Source organism: Protopterus annectens, chromosome 2.part1 (assembly GCF_019279795.1).
Source record: "Protopterus annectens isolate FY-2018-M chromosome 2.part1, PAN1.0, whole genome shotgun sequence".
Classification (NCBI taxonomy): domain Eukaryota; kingdom Metazoa; phylum Chordata; order Ceratodontiformes; family Protopteridae; genus Protopterus; species Protopterus annectens.
In genome coordinates this window covers 942,309,121-942,329,927 of record NC_056729.1, presented here as the reverse complement: position 1 = coordinate 942,329,927, position 20,807 = coordinate 942,309,121, and the positions used below count along the sequence as shown (strand labels likewise).

The window sequence follows — 20,807 nt, the reverse complement described above, 5'->3', positions numbered from 1 at the left end:
TGAAAATGCTTTACTATATAACATGCAATTTATATCATGAAATGTTTAAAAAATTTAAGAACAGAAAAAATGTTTTACTTACAGTTACTTTTTCCTTTTGGTGTTCTACCAAACATTAATGACATAAGTAGGGTATATGCCTTTCAGTCTCTCCACAAGATTAACAAAGCCAATGAAAGTTCAGTCCTTCTCAGTCATTTTTTCTTATGAAGCCATATTTCACCAATGTGATTCATGCTTTATAGTTTCATATTTTATTAACTAATTTCAGCACTGCTGATCCTCTTAAAACTAAATATATAATGCTCTTGTGACTTCAGATAGTATAAGTATCTCTATAAACATGATCATTTTTATTCTTTGTATATGTTGATATATAAAAAATACAATAACATTGATTTTTCATTAAAATTCAAGATGCAACTACTCCATTGTCATTCAAGATAGAAGCCTTGACCAATTATATTTTAAAGATAATTATGTCAGTAACATTCATTTAACATTTTGTGAAAACATGTTGAACCGTTTTGGAGAAAAAAAATGCCAAAAATAGTATTGCAAACACAGACCATCTGAAAAGGCTCAGTGTTGGATGTTAAATAATAATTTGATTAAAAACTTAAAAAAAGAATGAGAACTAAGTAAACCTTATACCATCTGTTGACTAAAGCATACTAACCTCATTTAGAATTTTAAGTTGTAGAGCAGCCTACAGTGAAGCAGTCTGTCACAAAATGCTGCCATCCATAAAAGGTTCACCCAGAAAAGTTGCATATCAATAAAAGCAAACAACTCAAATGCATTATTTAAAAAAAATAGTATACCTTCACCATGAAATGGTATTAATCTGCTTTGTGAAATAAAATCTTATTCCACAAAAGTGATAATGGCCACTGTTTTAATGGGTTTTTTTTCTTCTTTTTTGTTGAAAGGCCACAAGCATTTCCTATGCTGGAATACAGGTCATTCTTGTGTTGTGCAACATATATACATGTTATCCCTGTAATGGTGACTAACATTTCAAAGTGAATATAGTATGCTATGAATTGACAGATAAATTGCAGTACCTAGTTCAAATAATAGGTGGGAGTCACAGAAAGAATGGTATAGTGCTAGCCTTACACTACTAACAGAATGTTGCACAGAGCAAATTAATATGCAAACAGCTTGGTACAATGTGTCAAAGATAACAGGAGAAAAATAAATAGTGCAAAGCTAACACAATGCACAATGCTCAGCAAATTATATAGAAAGTACAGTACAACAGAGTGGACTGTGTTATTCTGTGTGAAAATTTGTTAGCACTAAAATACAGCATAGTATATCACCACATAGGATATGGAAAAATAAATAAGAGCTGTGGGGTGAACGGAACACTTCATTAGCATACATATAATGTATTCATAGCAGTAATACAGTAAGTGTCACACAGCAAAAAACAATGAAAGAGAAATATGCAGCCTTAATAAAAATGAACTAACCAACTATGGCCTACAGGCTAGATTAATGGCTTATAAAGCAAAACACCAGGTGTTTGAATCTGTCTGTCAATAGTCGGTGAGAATTTTGGCTACTCAGTGGTGATCTGTGTCTTACTTTTGCTATGAAAGATACAATCCACCTTGACCTCCTATTCCTTTGCCGAACAAATGGTTCCTCATATAGCCAGATGAAGGACATTCATCAACACATAAGCAAGACAAGTTGTCGTGACAGACTTACATCCCAATGCATCCCTTACCTCTGGAACAATGTTCTACTAATGCCAAGCAGGGTGGCCCTCTTGGCACTTTCAAAGTAGACAGTTTACAGACAGTTTACAGTCAGCAGAACCCTAGATAATTGTATGGGTAGCATCAGTTTCTCCCTGGTCTATCTTGTGTTCTCTTACATTCTCCATTTTGGCTTATACAACTCGCTACTCTTGGTTTCAATTTATTGCTAAGAAAGATGAGTAAAGAAAGTAAAACTTATTGTCACTTATTTACTGCAGTACTAAGAAAAAACATCACAGTGTACACAGCATGCCAATCTGTACTTTAATCATGGGGGGACTGCCTCATTCCTTAAAGTTATTTCTATTACTGGTTCAACTTATTTACAGTTAAAGTCCAAAAACAGGTCTCAGTGTCTTGAATCATTTTCTTTTTATCCAATTATATGGTTTGCTCAACCATGTAGTCTTTGCCACTGCCTTTTCTATAGTAAAATACTTGTACTTGTCATAAGAAATGTCTCTCATATGGAGCTCCATCACACTCCTTGGCTCTTCTGATTTCTGTCTTCATGTATCAAAATCGTCATTTTGATTCACATCTTCTCTGCTGTCTGCCCACACTGTCACAGCCATTAAAGTATGAAGAAATTCCAAAAATGTATGAGCCCTAATGATAATCAGCACTTGATATTATGCTTGGTGCACCATTTTTTAAATTTGCATTACAAGAATAAATTTCCTTTGTTTCTTTGGGTTTCAGCAGGAAGGCCTCGATAATAAAGGCTTTATGACACTCCCCTTCTTCCCCTGGTTCCACAACAAAGTTAAGGCCTTTTACTTTAATCCAGAATCCTAAAATCATTTTGAAAATGACAAGGGTGCTTCTTATTTTAAAAACTATCTGCAGAGTAAATACAATACATTCTCTATGGAGCTAACTCCTTTAGTTTCATACCTGCCCATTTCACCAGCAACAAACATGAGAATTACATTGGATTCCACTGCTCTGCTCTTCCAGGCAGCCCTATTAACCTAATACTCTTTGCCTCTCTCTTGTCCTACATATCACTAATTCTTCCTTCTAAAGTCTCAAATCAAATGTGCATTTCAGCCAGATGTGTATGTATTGCCTTTGCTTCCCTTAGAAGGATATGACACCAGAATGTTCTGTTAATATGATCGCTACCATCTTCTTCTTTTTTTCCATATTTTGAATACATTTATCTAATGTAGCCTTAGTTTTCAGCAGGATTACCCTCAGGAAATAATACAAGTTTGTTACAGAACAAACTCATATCAAATGAAAAAACTGTACAAGGATTTAGTAATGCATGCTGTGTAAAATGTAATAATGTTGTACTGGTATGCATCAACACAGACTGAAACCAGTAAATCTTTTATCACCAAAAAATGAAAGGGGCATGCAAACAAACAGTTGTCATTTGTGATAAAACAGTCCAGTATTATGAGAGATATTCTACACATGGAAATAAAAAAGAGTTGATGAGTTTGTACTGTTATTTGCAGAGACTGGCATACATAAAAAATAATCATACTGCAAAAAGTATGTGAAGGTGCAGCAATAACAGTGATGAAAATACTTGTAACCCACATAAAAATGAGAAAGAGAGTAAAGCTGTATGCCTTGAGATAACTCTAAATCATATTAAAAAGTACTAGGTAAGCCCCACAATAAATCAACAGCAAGTCCTGATGGTATTCCATCAGTACTTTTTAAGAGGTAGAAAGTATGAATTAAGTTACCCCTCTTACAATCATATTCAATGCCCTGCTAAGAACATCTACTATTCGTAGGATGTGGAAATTATCCACTTTCTGTCACCACTGCTCTTTTTTGTCTTGGGCTTAACCCATTAAGTTGTATACTTAACAGATTAGGTCATGACTACAATTTGGCTTCTAGAAAACAGCAAAGTGTAAAGACTTCTCTCCTTTTTGTAGATAATTTAAACCGCATAGTCCCAACAGATTAGGAACTGAAAGCAAAACTGCAAGTGGTCAAAACGTTTTCATTTGATATAAGAATGTCATCAGATAATTTAAACCGCATAGTCCCAACAGATTAGGAACTGAAAGCAAAACTGCAAGTGGTCAAAACGTTTTCACTTGATATAAGAATGTGATCAGATAATTTAAACCGCATAGTTCCAACAGATTTGGAACTGAAAGCAAAACTGCAAGTGGTCAAAATGTTTTCACTTGATATAAGAATGTCATCTGGTCTTGACAAATGTGCAAAAGCAACCTTTCAAGCAGGAAAGTTGCAGCACCAAGAAAACATCAGTTTGCGACAGGAATGTGCTATAAAAGAACTTAAGCAAGAGAGAGTATATAAATATTTGGGAATTGATGAAGGACCAACAATAAAACATGAACAAATGTGAATAAAACTTAGCAAGGAATATTTTAGAAGACTTAAAATTAATATTGAAAACTGCATTGACATCTAGGAACAAAGTCTAAGCTATAAACCAATTCTTACTTCCTGTCCTAACTTACAGTTTTGGAGTGACTAACTGGCCCCAAAAGTTCTTGGATAGGTAGGACAGGAAATCAAGAAGGATGCTTCATGCTCATCAAATGATTTATAAAAATCTGTGCATACCAAGATTATATTCCCCATTCTGAAGGCGGTATGGGCCTCTTCAAAATTGATTCCATGTATAGATCTGCAGTCGTGGGACTGCATACATTTCTGCTGATCTCACACTGCCCAGACATAGTGAAAGTTTTGAAACATGAGGAGAATAAGTCTAAGATGACTTCCCTGCTTAGTTTAGCAGAAGCACATCGGCATTAAGCAAGAATGGAAATCAAACCAGAAGTAATAAAAATCAAGCAGCTACTGAATGTGCCAAAAACAAAAGAAAGAATATAAGGTAAAAGATCAGAGGAAAAGACAAGAAATATGGAAAATGCATAAATATAGTTGCAAGTACAGAAAACTCTTGCAACAACCTCATGTTGATCAGGATTGAAAACAGGAATGGTTAAGGTAAGGTGAATTTAAACCAGAAGACAAAAGGTTAATATCGGCGGCCCAAGACTACGGTATATATTGATTTACAAAGTCCATTGAATATGTGGCAGAAACAGACAAATGCAGGTTCTGTGAAACAGATTTGGAAACAGTCACACATCTTGCTGCTGTGTGTGATACACTAATGGTAGAAGGACTGCTTCCTGAAAGGCATAATAATGTGGCAATACTGTTGCACTGGGCATTCTGCAAACCTTATCATATTGAAGCAATTGAAAAACACTGGAAACATGACCCACAAAATATCATAGAAAATGATGAAGTCTATATCACATGGGATCATCCATTACCAACAGTTCAAAAAACAGATGCAAGAAAACCAGACATAGTTATTTGTGAAAAGAAGACAAATGTAGCACTGATCGTTGAAATTGCTACACCCATTGACTACAGTGTCTTACATACAGAGAGACACAAAGTCATAAAATACCAAGATTTGCAGATAGAAATGAGGTCAGTATGGAAGAAGGATACCCAGACAGTTCCAGTAGTAATAGGAGGAGCAATGGGGATAAAAATAATTTACAATCATACTTAGATATGCTACCGATACATGTAACTGTACAAATTGCAGAAGGAGTCATTACTGGGCACATTGCGAGTGCTGCGAAGAGCACTTTTGGATAACATCAGAGATTGAAACAATACTAATTTCATGAACTTTAATCATGCTTTGATTTAGGAAATAGGTCCAGTCCCATCTTGGTATTAGAAAACCAAATGAATTGTTCTTCCACTGTTACCAGCCCTGGAGTTGTTACATATAAATGATGGTGGTGGTAGGGCTTATCATTTTTCATTTTTTATGTTGTTTTAGTTATGCCGGGTTAGATGAAGTGTGTTTATATATCACTTGTGTTAGACCATTTGTGTTTAGATATAGTGTCTTTAGATCCATTTCATAAACACACACCTACAGACAAAGCCTTATGTGCGTGCATGCAGAAGACATATAAATCTATGTATTTAGTTACATTGAATTTTGCAGAATATACATTCACCTGTGTTTTTAGTCTGTGCACCGAGCACGTGGCTGAGAAATGTCTCATGACTAAGCCCATCTAACTAGTTAACAGATAAATAAATAAATAAATAAATAAAAGACGAAAGTGACAGATTTTCCTTCATAAAAACTGAGACTGCAAAAAAGACTGAAATCATAACCATAGTTTCTGAAATACAGAACTCATAACAATAACTGCTTTGCCATATAAATGTCTACCTTCTCCATGGCCACTAAATATTTACATGGTTACCTGGCCATAGGGATGATTGCTATGACACCGATGACCTGAATCTGATTAGTAGTTCCACTGCTGGAGAAGCCTGGCAGGAAGTGTGAAAGGGAATGGAAAAAGGGGCTTATGTCACTGGCCTTGTCCTGGAGTGAGCATTCAGATTCTGCATGCAACAAGGACACCCCAACGGATGTCCGAGAATAACTACTTACTAAAACTAGTTAACTCCATCAATAGTTTTGCACGACAATTACTGCTACAGGCAGAATATTACCACAGTTTTATTTAAGAATATATGTTTGGTATTGTAAGTTACTTTTCTAGAAAAAGGTATCACCTGAACCATCAAGGTCACAAAATTATTGGACACATACTGGAAAAATAACTTTTTTAGAATTATAACTGATCATGTTATAAAGAAGGTTGTCAGCACTTTAGAACTCAAATGCCTCCTCTGTAATGTTAGATGTCTGAAAAGCAAGATTGATGAAATGGGGGTGATTCTAAAAAGGCACATATTTTGATGTTTTGATGTTCTGATAATCACTGAGACTTTGTTTAATGATTCCAAACTTCCATTAAAATTGTTTCACGGCTTTTGCAATTGTATAAAAGAAGACTAGAGGCAGTGTTGTTTCTGTTGACATTATCAATACAGATAATGAGTCAGAAATATATAACACTGAGAAATCTGAAGTTATCTCTGTTATGTTTGTTAGGAACACTTACATTAGTCATTCACTAGATCTGGGAGAAATAAATATAGTAACCTCCGAGTCACATGCCTACCTTTGATCTCTGCTTTTTAGGGTTTATGTGTGTTATTTTGAATTTATTTTAACTACCTCTTAATTTGCTTTGATGTTTTATTACCTTAGATAAACGTAGTTGTTATTTTTTTTGTTGCAACAGTTTTTTTTCTACTTTTTATTGCTTTTTTGTTCCAAAACAATACTTATTGAGACCTACACTGCCATTTTTCTCATTATTACTTTTTCTGAAGAAGTTCTTGGTATGAATAAAGAACACCAGTTCTGCTTTATTTATTTTGCCTAGTATAAGATGTTTTTATTGCATTATATTCACAAAACTACTTGACCAGTGTGGAATAAGCAATCTACACAGTCAATCCTGGTTGGAGATTTAAATACACCATTCATAGATTAGCATTTATGTTTTGTCTGCTTCAGCTGAATAAAAGCTATAATTCCTGCATTACCTGCCATGTCTTATTCCAATTAGAAATTAAGCAAAACTAGATGTTATCATAGCTTGACCAGATTCAGAAGTGGTAACTGTTAATTCATTACCACTGACTAGTAATTTAGACCATAATTTTGGTACAATATAAAGTTATTACTAAAGGAAATAGATTGTGCAATAATATAATAACTGGTAAAACAGTTTTACAATGGTGATTATAAAGCAATAAATACACTATAAATGAACTGGAATTGGGCTGACGTGAAGAACAAAAAATTAACAAAAGATGGAATATCTTCTATGATAAGCTGAATAAGGCCGAAAAATAATTATATACTTTCAAAACATTAAGACAGAATGGAAATAAAAACATAAATCCACTGCGAAATAAAAGCATAGTAAAAATAATTTTAAGAGATTCAAGTTTTAGAAAGACATCCAAAAAAAAATATATATATATATATATATATATATATATATATATATATATATATTTACTATCAAAATTTCAGACCGTAACTACTATCATAACACACAGAAGTCGAAATGGTAATGTCGAAAAAAATCTATGAATGGGGTTTTAATTTTAAAGGGGGTCGAGGAGATGTTTGTAGTTCAAGAATAATGTTGAACACCTACTCACCACCCTACCAAACCATGATTGATTTGATAGATTGTTTATTCGACATTGACACATTATTCGACCGTCCATCCATGTTAGCACAAATTTCGAGTGCCATCGTCAATTTTGATAGTAAACCATATATATACATTGTAGAAAAGTGCAAAAACATATATATTACAGATGAATGGTACAAAAATAAAATATGGATGTCAGTTGGAAAATTTTGACTGATAATGAGAACTGTATTTTAAATGTATCAGAGAACATATACGGGGGGAGTAACATAAGCACTGGAATTAAGTTATTAACCAATACCAAGGATATAGCTAGTGAATTTGATGTGGGATGTGCATGTGTAGTTGCAGGCTTAGTTACATCTCAAAAAGATCAGAAAGTACTCCAAAATTATGTTATGTTAATATGGCTGCTAGCAACAATATGAAATTTAACAGTGGGAAACAGATGGTACTTAATTTGCGAAAGGATAGCTTAGAATATTTGTATATTATCAATAATAAAATGGTCTCTCCATTTACAAAATATAATCATCTTGGTATTCTTATAACTAATGAGCGGAGATTTGCAGTGCATACTATGTCATGAGTAAAGAAATGCTATGAAATAATTAAGACACAGCTAAAAAACATTGCTTCTGGAAATAGTTAGGTATTGGTACTTATTCATAAAAGCATTATTAGATCTATACTTGAATATGGATGTTTTTTCAGTTACAGCCTTAGTGATATCAAAGAGACGAAAAAGGTACAAAGCCACTTTACAAAAAATATAAGTAACGTTAAAATTTCAAAATATGACTTCAGGCTTGAAATGCTGAATCTGTATTCAGTCTTCTACCACTTATACAGGGGAAACAAACACATGAAAATCTAACTAGAAACAACAACATGATGTTGAGTCTTAACTTATTTATTTATTTTATTTATTTGCCTTTTGTTAACCAAGTTAGTCTGGCTGGGCCAAAGGCCATTTTTCAGCAGAGACCGGAGGAGAAAAGCTCAGTACAAAAATAATTTGTTACAATCCAGTACAAAAACAAATCGTTACAATGAAGTACAAAATTAGTCAAGACAGAAGTTAAAAATGCACAATACTATACATAGAAGAAAAATAAAGTTTAAAAAAAATAAGTCAAACAGTATAAACTCTTTAAACCAGAAGGCTGGAAATATTGGAATATGTTACCTCTGACAAAAAGACAAACAGGATGAATATCAGTATTTAAAAACAGTGCAGATGATTGGTTTGGGGAAATTGTTCTTTTGGACCATGTGTCATGAAAGATGGCTAGACATGATCTCTTCTGATATCCTTCAGATGATACAAACATTGAAATATTTATCATTTGCAGAAAGGTTACCATCAATAGCTGGGGAGGAGGACATCAGCTTTTCAGTGTCATGACTGGTGATCTCTGTGATGTCACACTTGCTCTGGTTTAGTTAGAGCTTCCGCCTTCCTCATATATCCAAAAATTCCCACACCTAGCTGAATACATGATGTTGTCTCCCTGCTTTTGTGTCACCTAAAGGGATGATGGCAGCTTTAGCAGAGTAGACTGCTGAGGTCATTATTTCCTATATCAGAGAAAGCACATCTATGTTCAGGACCTAACCAGTATTCAGGCTTATCCAGTGCACTCCTGGCTGGTGTGGCAGGAACAACGGAATTAATGGGCTGATGAGGACTCAACAGATGTCGGTGGCAATGAATTGGGAGAAAAGAACAGTTTAAATGGTTGTAGCATGTACATAATGAAGGAACAGCTCAGACCCAAATAAGTAAGGCCGGGTAGACAGTTTAGGACTGGAACAGAAACTTGGATAACTGTATAAGTTTTCCCCAGAAGGAGAACAGCTTTACTTGCTATCATAAGTGAAGGAATTCAGTGGCTTCTGAGGGACCTGAAAAAAATCTGCAACATTCCAAAGATAAACAGAAATAGTTCACTTTTGCAACAAAGGACCCCAAGCTGTATTAGAGTAAAAATGTTTTAATCTCCGCTTTCGTACAAATACTTCATCAGAAAAATCTGATCAAACAATACAACTGGTTTATATATTTTAATCAATTAACCATAGTTAAAAACAATCAATTTTAACCCTTTAGTTTCCTACTTGCTAAAAAACATTTTATGTTAACATGCTCAAACCACAGGGAACTTCAGCACACAAACTTATTTGCCGACACACTTCTCTAGTTTCAATTTCATTTTTGAAGTTACCCCCTCTTCTATATATTGTTACTTTTTCAAGAACTGTAAACAAGAACTTACTAAAATTCTTACATACTTTTGAGCGCTTGAAAGTGCATTGTTTACATCCTTATTCTTAACAGCCCCTACATGTTCTTGAATCCTGTCAGCCTTTTTGTAATCATACCGACATAGAATGAATCACAGGCTGAGCACAGGGCAAGATAAACCACTCCAGAAGTATTACAACTATACCTTTCCATAAAATCTATGTTGTAATTTAAATGGAGCAAAATCACAAAAGCACCTTCATGTATGAATCTACAGCTGGAACAACCATTACACTTGTATGTCCCTTTGTTTTTACTACTAAAAGCAATGGGAATTCTAGTATCTGATTTTTTAAACATTTGTTTAATACTACGTGTTTTAATGTTAACAAATTGTGGCTTATTTCCCAAAGCCTGACTTAACTCTTTATGACTGTTAATAATCCGCCAGTTTTGTGTTATAATATTCCTGATGTTACATGTGTCTACTGACATTTCCAAACAACACCGAAGAAAATCACTGGGAATATCCACTTAATTTAATTTGCTAGGTAGTCCATTCTTTAAAATAGGTGGAAATAGAGTCTTCCTTTTACTGGAGACTTCAATGTCAGCCTGATGTAATGGTTCTATAGGGTTTCCCCTTTCCACAAATAATTGAGTAATAAACTTTAATTCTGTTTCTGTTAATTTTTTGGGCATTGAACTCACTTGGGATCCTTTGAGTGGTGGTTTTAACAGTAACATTTTTAGATAAGAAACTTTTCTAATAGCTACTTGCATTGGACTAGCAACCATCCTATTTACATGAAACGTAACATTCCTAGACAATTTATAAGAGCATCACGTATGATTAGTAATCATAGTGTCTTCCAAACAGAACTGAAGGTGGTTTGAGTATCATGAAGGCTACAAATAAACTTTGAGAAAATCCCAGCCAATCTGAAGGAGCCTCTCGGGAAGGGGTCTTTTGTTTTTTTCATTGCAGGCAAACGGATCCTATGCAATGTCAGAGGACTGGACAAAGGCCTACATTCAAATGTATCAGACTGTAACTTGCTTGAGTTTGAGGTACCCCCCTAGGACCCTTTGTAGTTTCGAGTCTAGGTTCCCCACAACATCCTGGTCATTTGTCTCTTTGACCTCCACAGACATGCTTGCGGCTGAAGTAAAGGTGGCCTCAGACTGTTGAACCTCTGGGTTGATAATCATCTCAGGAGAAACATTGGACATTTCAGGTGCAGCAGAAGCTGTAGGCCAAGGTTTCTTGGTCTTGTGCTTACCAGCTCGGCATCCACAAGGTACCCTCCACATGCTTAGCCACAAGCTTAAGCCATTGGTTCTCTAAATATATAGCAAGAGAGGAAAGTCTGCATCTAAGAGTCTTTGGAACGAAGGACTGGCAAATGCTACAGGACCTGTGGTCATAATTAGGGCCTAAACAAAAGAGACACTGAGAATGGTGGTCCTTAAGGGGAATTTGTCTTCCACACAGACACTTGCCCTTCTTGGATGACATAACCCAAACAGTAGTAAGAGAAAATATTCCCCAGCAGGGCACTTATCTGTCAAAAGCATGAATTCGCAAGCGCTGAAACTATCAGACCGATGGTCAGAAAGGTGTACTGACTAGTGTCCGAAAAGTTCCAAGAATAGTATGTGCACACGTTGCTATTATGGCCTACATCCAACAGCAGCCTATGTGTGATGTCCCATGTACCCTACAGTACTTTGACCTTTGTATAGTGGCCAACGTTGGGTTGCCTTCAGGCAGGAGCTCTCCCAGGTTAAGAATACTGCAGCAAGTGAATAGAAGCACATCTACAAAACAATGACTCACTCTAGTGCATCCTGACACTTCAAATAGTTACCAGGCTACTCAGTTGATTTCCCTACTAACTCCCAAATACAAGTGCATGTCCCAAAGATGTTAAACAGTGAAACAAAAATCTACCAGCTCTCCTTTAGCTAGGTGTCTTACTAAATAAGAATAGATAAGGAATTACAAAACTGGGATTTGTCTACATTCATGTGAGCATGTGCTCTTGGAGGTTTAATGACTGCTAACACTACCTAGTAGAAATTCTCTACTGCATCCCTTCCTGAAAAGTTGGATCCACTCAAAGGTTAAGTGTTAATGATATTGTGTCTAACTTGTGGCTTACACTGACACCACACAAATCCAGTTTACAGTAACTTGGTCAATTCTCTCCACTTTCACCATATAAATGCTTCTAGATATTCACTTTCCCAGCTCCTCTAAAAGGCACAATTAAATCTGGCAACCAAATGCATATGCAAACAAACCCTGTCATAAAAGACAACCAGAGTCAAGTCTTAAAACCATTCTGTGACATCTCTTGCAAGGTTGCACCTTCAGAGTTATTGCTGAGAGAGCAGAGTTAAGGCAAACAACTGATGCTTATGAGGTCAGTCAGCAATGCAAGTCTGCAGCAGCAGCACTGCATCTAAAAGATCTTGTACCCACTTTCAAACGTTAGGTGGTGGGTGATAGAAAAACAGAAAGACCAAAATTGCGAGCTCCGAGCAGATCTTCAGCCATCATGTTAATGGAATGGCTGTGTTGGGTTTCACAGAAATGTCACTCACCAAATAGGTGGGTAAAGTCTCTGCCCAGGAGTGCCCAAACTCAGATACATCCTCTGCTTAAAAATCATGAGAAGAGAACTTAGTTTCCCTGTTGCTGACAGAGGCCTCCTTTTGACAGGGAATGCAAACCTATTCTCTATGCGGAGTTCAGTGCCTTGGATTTAAGTTCCTCCACCGATCCTCACACTGTACTGGTGAGGTCTACTTTCCTTTTTTCTGTTTTGGTGACTTATTGGGTGAAACTGGAGGTGTGGTCTGCCCCTTTTTTTATGAAGTTGGAACAGTCTGTGAAGCCTGCAACCAAGATTAATAACTGCTTATTCTGTTCACAGTATCAAACTATGTTCAAGGACAGCATGAAAGAACCTAGAAGGAAGACAAGAAACGCGACCTCCTTTTATGAAGAAAGTGCACAATGTCAATAGATTCACATGCTGAAATGAAGGAAGGATGGGGTGAGAACTTCTGGAAAACACACTACTGGAATGAGTCCTGATGGCCGATTTGTATGCATGTGTTGCTTGCATGACTACACCAATGCAGCAAAACTCGTTAGTGTAACAAAATTATTTTGGAATACATGATTGTAACATTATATCAGGTTAGAGTTCAATGTATATTGTAAAGAAGCTAAGAGCAAAAACGTGATAACCTTACCACTGGTAACGTAGAGGCAAGTAATGGTAAAATGTACGCTGTGAATGTTTTGTCAACAAAGTGAGACGGAGCACATATTTTTATTTTGTTACAAGACTGTTACAGGTTCATGATCCCATTTGCAGTAACCTTTAATAAATGGTTGCATTACCTCAACTTAAAAGCTTTTACTATAACTTGTTGAGGGACACCTCTGTGAAGAACCAATTCACACAGCATAACTAGTCAGGAATTCAACTGTAAAAAAAAATAAATGCAAGTGGTTGCAAAGGGTCAAGGCCCTTGCACCACCACAACCCAAACTTATAAATATATACGAATGTCTATATATACACACACACACACACACACACACACACACACACACACACACACACACACACACACACATACGTGTGTGTGTGTGTGTGTGTGTGTGTGTGTGTGTGTGTGTGTGTGTGTGTGTGTGTGTGTGTGTGTGTGTGTATACACATATATACCTAACTTCATAGTTAGTCCAACATGAAAAGAGAGAGAAAGCTCTGAAAACAAATGAATCACTGGAAAACAGGGACTGTAGATCAAGCTGAATGTAACCAGAAAGAAACGAGTCCAGTTTGTAGTCAATGAGATGTAGGAAAGCCCCATCTTAAAATCCTTTTCCAGCCTTTGTGAATGATATCTGATCACTAAATTCTAGTTTGACACCATTTATTTAGCATAATACAATTTACAAAAATGCGAAATTTTTTGCAGTTACACTGACAGATTAAACAAAATCACAAGCCATTTTAAAGTTTCTTACCGGTTGCTGTTTTGATTGGTTCATTTCTCTGGCAGATCTGCTACTTGACATTGCGTTTCCTTTAGTTGTTGTGATTTGCTTTGTAATGTTGCCCTCAAGTGACTCTCCCCACAATTTAACATGGAATAAATACCGCCTCTTCTTTAGGAATACATTAATGTCCTTTGAATTATTCTCTGTTTCTGTGTCACATGCAAAAAATAAAACATTACTTACAAAACACTTTTGGCAGAATGTATGTTAGCACAAATCTATATGCTTTACCAAGTTCCATTGATGAACTTAGCTGTTAACACTGTACACTGTGGGTTACAATGCTTTATAAAAGGGGCATCTCATATCTAAAAGCTTTAGTTAGTAATGCCTTCAGATCAATTTCATTGTTATGACATAAATGCTTAAGCTGAACTAAATTTGTCAATCTAAATCCAAGTTATGGAAAGACAGCATGACAAATAGCCACTTCTATTAATACACTCAATTGTTATGAGAAATTCACATTTCATTTTCTACCTCAACTCTATGCTTGTGCACACAGAAACACAAAAGTCACATTCTTACCCTAACAGGAATCTTCTTTTTTTAACATAATAAGTCATCATATTTTAATCACACATACTGGGAAAACATACATTCATAGGAAATAAAGTCCCTGGTAGGGAAAGTACCTGCAGTCCAAACTCTGTTTAGTAATCCAAAATAAATAAATAAATAAAACCTGCTTAGACTCATCCCACTCTGTTATATTTCCCTGCCCAGTTATTTGATCCAGTACCCTTGTTCCTTTGCTGTTTTCGTGCACTAAACTCCAGGCTCCTCTTGCTTATTTTTGTATCCATACCTGCAGTCATAACTATTGACCAAATCTTTCTCCATTCCCATGTTGGGTTCGTACTTTCACTACTTTCTGCACTTTATTAATACAATATTCTGAATGCTTGTTCTTATTCTCCTTACGGACATGCACCCAAACATACTACTCTCTTTATTTCATGCATCTGACACCCCTTCATCAACATCTCTTTCCTCTTTGATTTATAACCTACTTGTGTTATGTATATGAGCCTTAAATGAGTGGCTAAAGTATCCCTTCAAATTAGGTTAGTGTCAGTGGCACAACAGGCAGCATACTAACCTCTGGTGCATAAGATTATGAGTTCTATTCCCACACCAAGTAGATTGATTGCTGACATTAAACTGAGGCCCTATCAGTTTGAGTTGGTGATAGTTCAGGTGGATGTAAAATATCCCACTGCATTTATCAAAAAGAGCAAGGGAAGTTCCCAAATGCACTAGCCAAATTTCTCCTAGTAGCATAAAAATGCCTTAGGTCTCATCTGAAGAGAAGCTACTAGCCTACTGGCAGTAACCTGATCAACAAAAATAATAAGTAAATAAATAGGTACCCTTAATCCGTGTTCTTTGAACAGAATCAAAGTGTCCCATTTAGCTCTTCCCCTCCCAAATAAATTCCTTCAACTCTTTATTAATTATCATCAATAACTTCTCTGGTTCACAAAACATGCCTGACTTGTATAGAAAACTAAAGGGACTAGAAACATTTTCAATGCTTGCATATTATAATCCATGTCTATAATTAAGAGCTTTGACCTCAGTTTTAAGCCTCTTCCCACATATCCTAAGCTCCCATAACAGAATACTCTCTAATTCATACACGTAAATATTTGCCCTAATTTCTCCACAAATATGGGTATTACTGAAACAACTCATGTGTGGGTACACGGTTTACTGCTAGTCTTTGCTGTATCTTCATTTTTTTATCCCAAAAAGACAAAGTTGTCTCAAAATATACTTTCTGAATTTATCAAGTACAAAATAATATCATCTGTAAATAAAGCCAACTTTTCCTGATTATCATAATAGTTACAGACTTGAATTTGAAAATTCCTTATTTTCTTTGCTAATGGCTCTAAATATAAATCAAATAAAGTTGAACTAGGAAATCCCTGCCTGGTTCCTCTGTTCAAAGACAGCTTGTCAAAGCAGAATCCTCACAATTTAACTCCAGCCTATGACCCTTCATACACCTTCCACCACATAATTCTGTTAGGAAATCTCTGCTGACTCTACTGAATGCTTTGACTGCATCAAGACCCAACAGCATCAGTGGTACTTGTGACGACCGTGCCCTGGTCCAGCAATCAAGGAGCCTCAATCCTCACCACTAACACCAGGGAGGTTGTCTCCTAGAAGAGGAAAGGATAACTAATATACACAGTAAAGTACAATTTCCCTTAAGTGCACACAGAGATCACAGTCAGTCTGGGGCTGGTTGCTCCCTTGCACACCAGGTCCTCAATAAGACTCCCCACTGGTACAGCTATAGGGTCCAGATCTCAGCCTAGCTGGAAAGCTAACCTCCCGTACCCTCTCTGACCAACCAGTGCTTCGTGTCCCTGCCCAGGTAGCTGACACACACCCACACTTTGACATAAGTATTTATGCAACTTCAGAGTCACTCCAGCTTTGCCCCTTTAGCCAGACTATACGGTAGTAATTACTGCCACCATCAACTTAATATAATTATCACCTACCCAAAGGCCCATGAAAGGTTGTCCAATTATTACTGTGCAATATTATTATCCAATTGGTAATGTGACTATTCAGTCTAAGGCTTATTGGAGAGTGGCCTATTACAACAACCTCTATAAATATGCAATGTACTCTAGAGCTTATCTCTACACAAACCAGCCACAGGTAAAGTTTTTTTAAATATTTAATAATAAATAATTCAAACACAAGACAATACTACTACACCACAGAGATATCTAAGAGTTCAGAGATCACACAGAAACTTAAAATAATACAGTAGGACAGGTCTGATGTCAAAGAAAAACACTTAATCTAACTTTCTAATCTTTAGCTAATCTTAAGAGAAAAGACAGTGCTATAATCCTACTTACATATATAAAGAGTATAAGCAGTGCTGGGTTAGATGTCCAAGATCAAAATGCTTCCAGTCTCTCCCTCAACAATAATTTTTAAACACTAACCAACAGCTCTCTAAGGCCCTCCCAAATTATATCATGTTGACACTTACTCTGGAGTTCCCAGGCCACAAACTGCATTATATAGCAAGCTAACACCTGCTCAGGAGACTACAATAATAAAAGGCATTTCACATATACACTCTAGCAGAAACCAGAGCACCTTCCACATGTAAATTCTGGCCCTTAACTTTAACCTTAAAACAATGGGCCTGAAACCTTCATCCAGACTCACTGGAGCCGAATCGTGAACATCAAAGAGATTCATAAGACCTTTTCAGCTTCAAAAGACACATTTGAAATGGTTGGCTTGGTTTTCCTTACAGCAGATGGTAATGTTGCAACAATCTTGAAGTTCACATTTTACAGTGTTTTCTTTCATTTACAAACACAAGCCTGTATTTTACATTTATTTATACAATTGATAGAATTATGTATCAATTTGTATTTGACTAGGCTGGCAGCCTTCGCCCATCTTCCTCCAATCTTCACCCCCCCCTCCCGGGGAACTCAAGCAAGTTTTCCCAGTGCCCCTTGAGAAACATCGCTTGAGAGTGTCAGGGTGTACCTCACCCCATTCCCTGTCTTGAGAGCCCATCTGCACTGGCATTGCTACTCCCGCTGTGGTGTTGCACTGACATATCACATACTTGCAACCCCAGGCTCCATCTTAGCAACTTGGCATTTTGCTGACTGGCTCTGTTTAACCATGTTAGGGGGTTATGATCTGTTATCACAGTGAATTTTCTTCCATACAGATAAGGCTGAAGTTTTTGTAGTGCCCACACTATGGCTAGGCATTCCTTTTCTACTGCTGCATAGCATTCCTCCCTGGGTTGGAGCCTACGACTGAGATAAACCACTGGGTGCTCTTCTCCCTCTGAAGAATTCTGGCTAAGTACAGCCCCCACCCCATAGTTTGAAACATCCACCTGCACAACAAATTATTTGCCACAGTCTGGACTGGCTAACACAGGGGGTCCTCCCAAAGCTTCCTTAAGCTTCTGAAATGCCTGCTCACATGCTGGGGTCCACACTACCTTATCTATCCTGTTCTTCCTTGTCAGGTCTGTGAGGGGAGCAGCTATGGTACTATAATTGCTGTCCCTAAGAATGCCCTCATCTGCTTTTTGGTAACAGGTGCAGGCTATGCCTGAATGGCTTCCACTTTGGCAGGTTCTGGCCTTATCTTATCACTCCCCACTCTATGTCCTAGGTAGGAGACCTCTGCCATACCCACCTGACATTTGCGTGGCTTAATGGTCAACCCTGCTCTCTGTAGTCTGCCCAGCACCTCCCTGACATGCTGAAGGTGCTCTTTCCAGGAATGGCTGTATATAGCAATATCATCCATGTAAGCAAGGGCAAACCATCCTGATCCTGCTAAGATATGATTTACCAGCCTCTGGAAAGTCGTGGGGGCAATCTTCATCCCAAAGGGCATCTTTGTGAACTCATACAAGCCAAAAGAAGTCACAAAGGCTGACTTCTTTCTAGCACTGGGAGTCAAAGGCACCTGCCAGTAACCCTTGATAAGATCAATGGTTGTAAGATACTTAGCCCCACCCAGCTGCTCTGGGGCCTCATCTGTCTTAGGCATGGGTAAGCATCTGCCTCTGTGTGACTATTTAATTTCCTGTAATCCACACAGAAACTGGGGCTGCCATCCTTCTTTGGCACCAGTACCACTGGGGAGGCCCAGGGACTGCTGGACTCCTGAATCACCCCTAGTTCCAACATCTCCTGTACCTCTTCCCACAGAGTCTGTTTGACTCTCTGGCACCCTAAAGGGGCCTGTCTGATAGGCCTTTAGGGTCCTGTATCCACCTGGTGCTGCACCTGGTGGGTGCTACCTGGTTTCTCAGTGAACATGCCCCCAAACGCCTGCAACACTGCTTGGATTTCTCGAACCTGGGTAGGAAATAACTGCTGGGACATTGCTACCCCTTCCACCGAGGTGTCAGCCTGAGCACCACTGAGGAGATCAGTCACAAGATCTCTCTCAGACTCCTCCTGCAATCCACTGCAAATGCTCAGCACAAGGGCCTCTCTATCAGGGTAAGGTTTCATCATGTTAACATGGTACAATTTGTGCCCCTGCCTTCTGCCTAGCAGTTCCACCATGTAGTTAACATCACTTACCTTTCTTACCACCTTGTAGGTCCCTCCCAAGCTGGTTGCAACTTGCTGTGTCTGACAGGAATGAGAACCATTACCTGCAGCTCCACAGCATACTCTCTAGCTCGAGCATTCCTGTCATACCACACCTTTTTCTGTTGTTGGGCTTCTGCCAGGTTCTCCTGGGCCAGGCCCATAAGTTCTCTGAGCCTTGTCCTGAGGTTCAGGACATATGCCTCAACAGACTCCTTGTGAGACTCACACTCACCTTCCCACTCATCTTGAATTAAATCTAGAGGTCCCCTCACCTTATGCCCATACAGCAACTCAAAGGGTGAAAACCTGTGGATTCCTGGGGAACCTCTCTGTAAGCAAGCAACAGATGGGGCAAATATTTGTCCCACTCCCTCTTAAACTGATCTGCAAATGCCTGTAGCATGGACTTGATTGTAGAGTTTAACCTCTCAACAAGACCATTAGTCTGGGGATGGTAGGGGGTGGGCTTCATGTGCTTCACCCCACAGGACTTCCACAGACAAGCCAGCAGGTCTGACATAAAATTGGCACCTCTGTCAGACAGTATTTCTTTTGGGAAACCTACCCTGCTGAAAATCTCTAGCAAAGCATTTGCCACCTTCTCTGCCTTAATGGAGGACAAAGCCACTGCCTCAGGGTATCATGAAGCATAATCCACTACCACTAGGATATACTTTTTCTCTGTGGAACTTGGGGTACTCAGAGAAACCACAATATCCATAGCTACCCTCTGAAATGGTTCCTCAATCACAGACAAAGGCATCAAATGAGCTCTCACTCTTGTCTCCTGCCTTGTCTACCTTTTGGCACTGCTCACAGGTCCTGCAGTACCCTGTTACACCTCTAGAAATTCCAGGCCAATAGAAGTTTTGCATAATATGCCTCTTTGTACATTTTATGCCCATATGATCTGCAAAGGGAATATCATGGGCTATGGCTAGAAGCGCCAGATGGTAAGCTCTAGGCACTACCAACTGCTGTACTCTCTCACCTTCTAGCCCTCCCTCAGGGGTCCACTCTCTGTATAGTAACCCTTTGTTCCAGTATACAGATTCCCCCTTCCCTTGAGAATCAGGTGCCTCCCTAGCTACCTGCCTCAGGCCTTGCAATGTAGGGCCTGTCTCAAGTCTCTCCTCGTAACCCATCCCAGCTCCCCTTCCACAGGAAGCCTGGCATCCTCTGACAGTGGTGCCTCACTGTCAGCCTGGGTACTACTACTCACCTCTACCTTTGCAGTTACCCTGTCCAAGGGACCATCAGTACACACAAGCAGCTGTGGCTCACATTCAGTCTCACTGCTACAGCGTAGCTCACTCCCTGAAGTAACCACCTCAGCAATCCTGGCTGCAAGTATGCAGTCTGTCTGGGTCTCACCCAGGCTACCAGACCCACATGCTTGTCTCCTAGCCTCACTGCATGTAACTGCATAAGTACACAGTACTGCCTCATCCAATTTCTTCCCTCTCAGGACATCTGCAGGATGGTAGT

At 38.1% G+C, this 20,807-nt stretch overlaps 1 protein-coding gene across 1 annotated transcript in view; it reads right to left on the bottom strand.

The window, feature by feature from the left end:
• Positions 1 to 20,807, bottom strand: part of LOC122794922 (probable ATP-dependent RNA helicase DDX60) — a 2,165,155-nt gene that overhangs the window by 1,340,066 nt on the left and 804,282 nt on the right. The window contains exon 12 of the mRNA XM_044063515.1: positions 14,158 to 14,339. Within this exon, the coding sequence (XP_043919450.1) occupies positions 14,158 to 14,339 (182 nt within the window). The remainder of the gene's footprint in view (positions 1 to 14,157; positions 14,340 to 20,807) is intronic.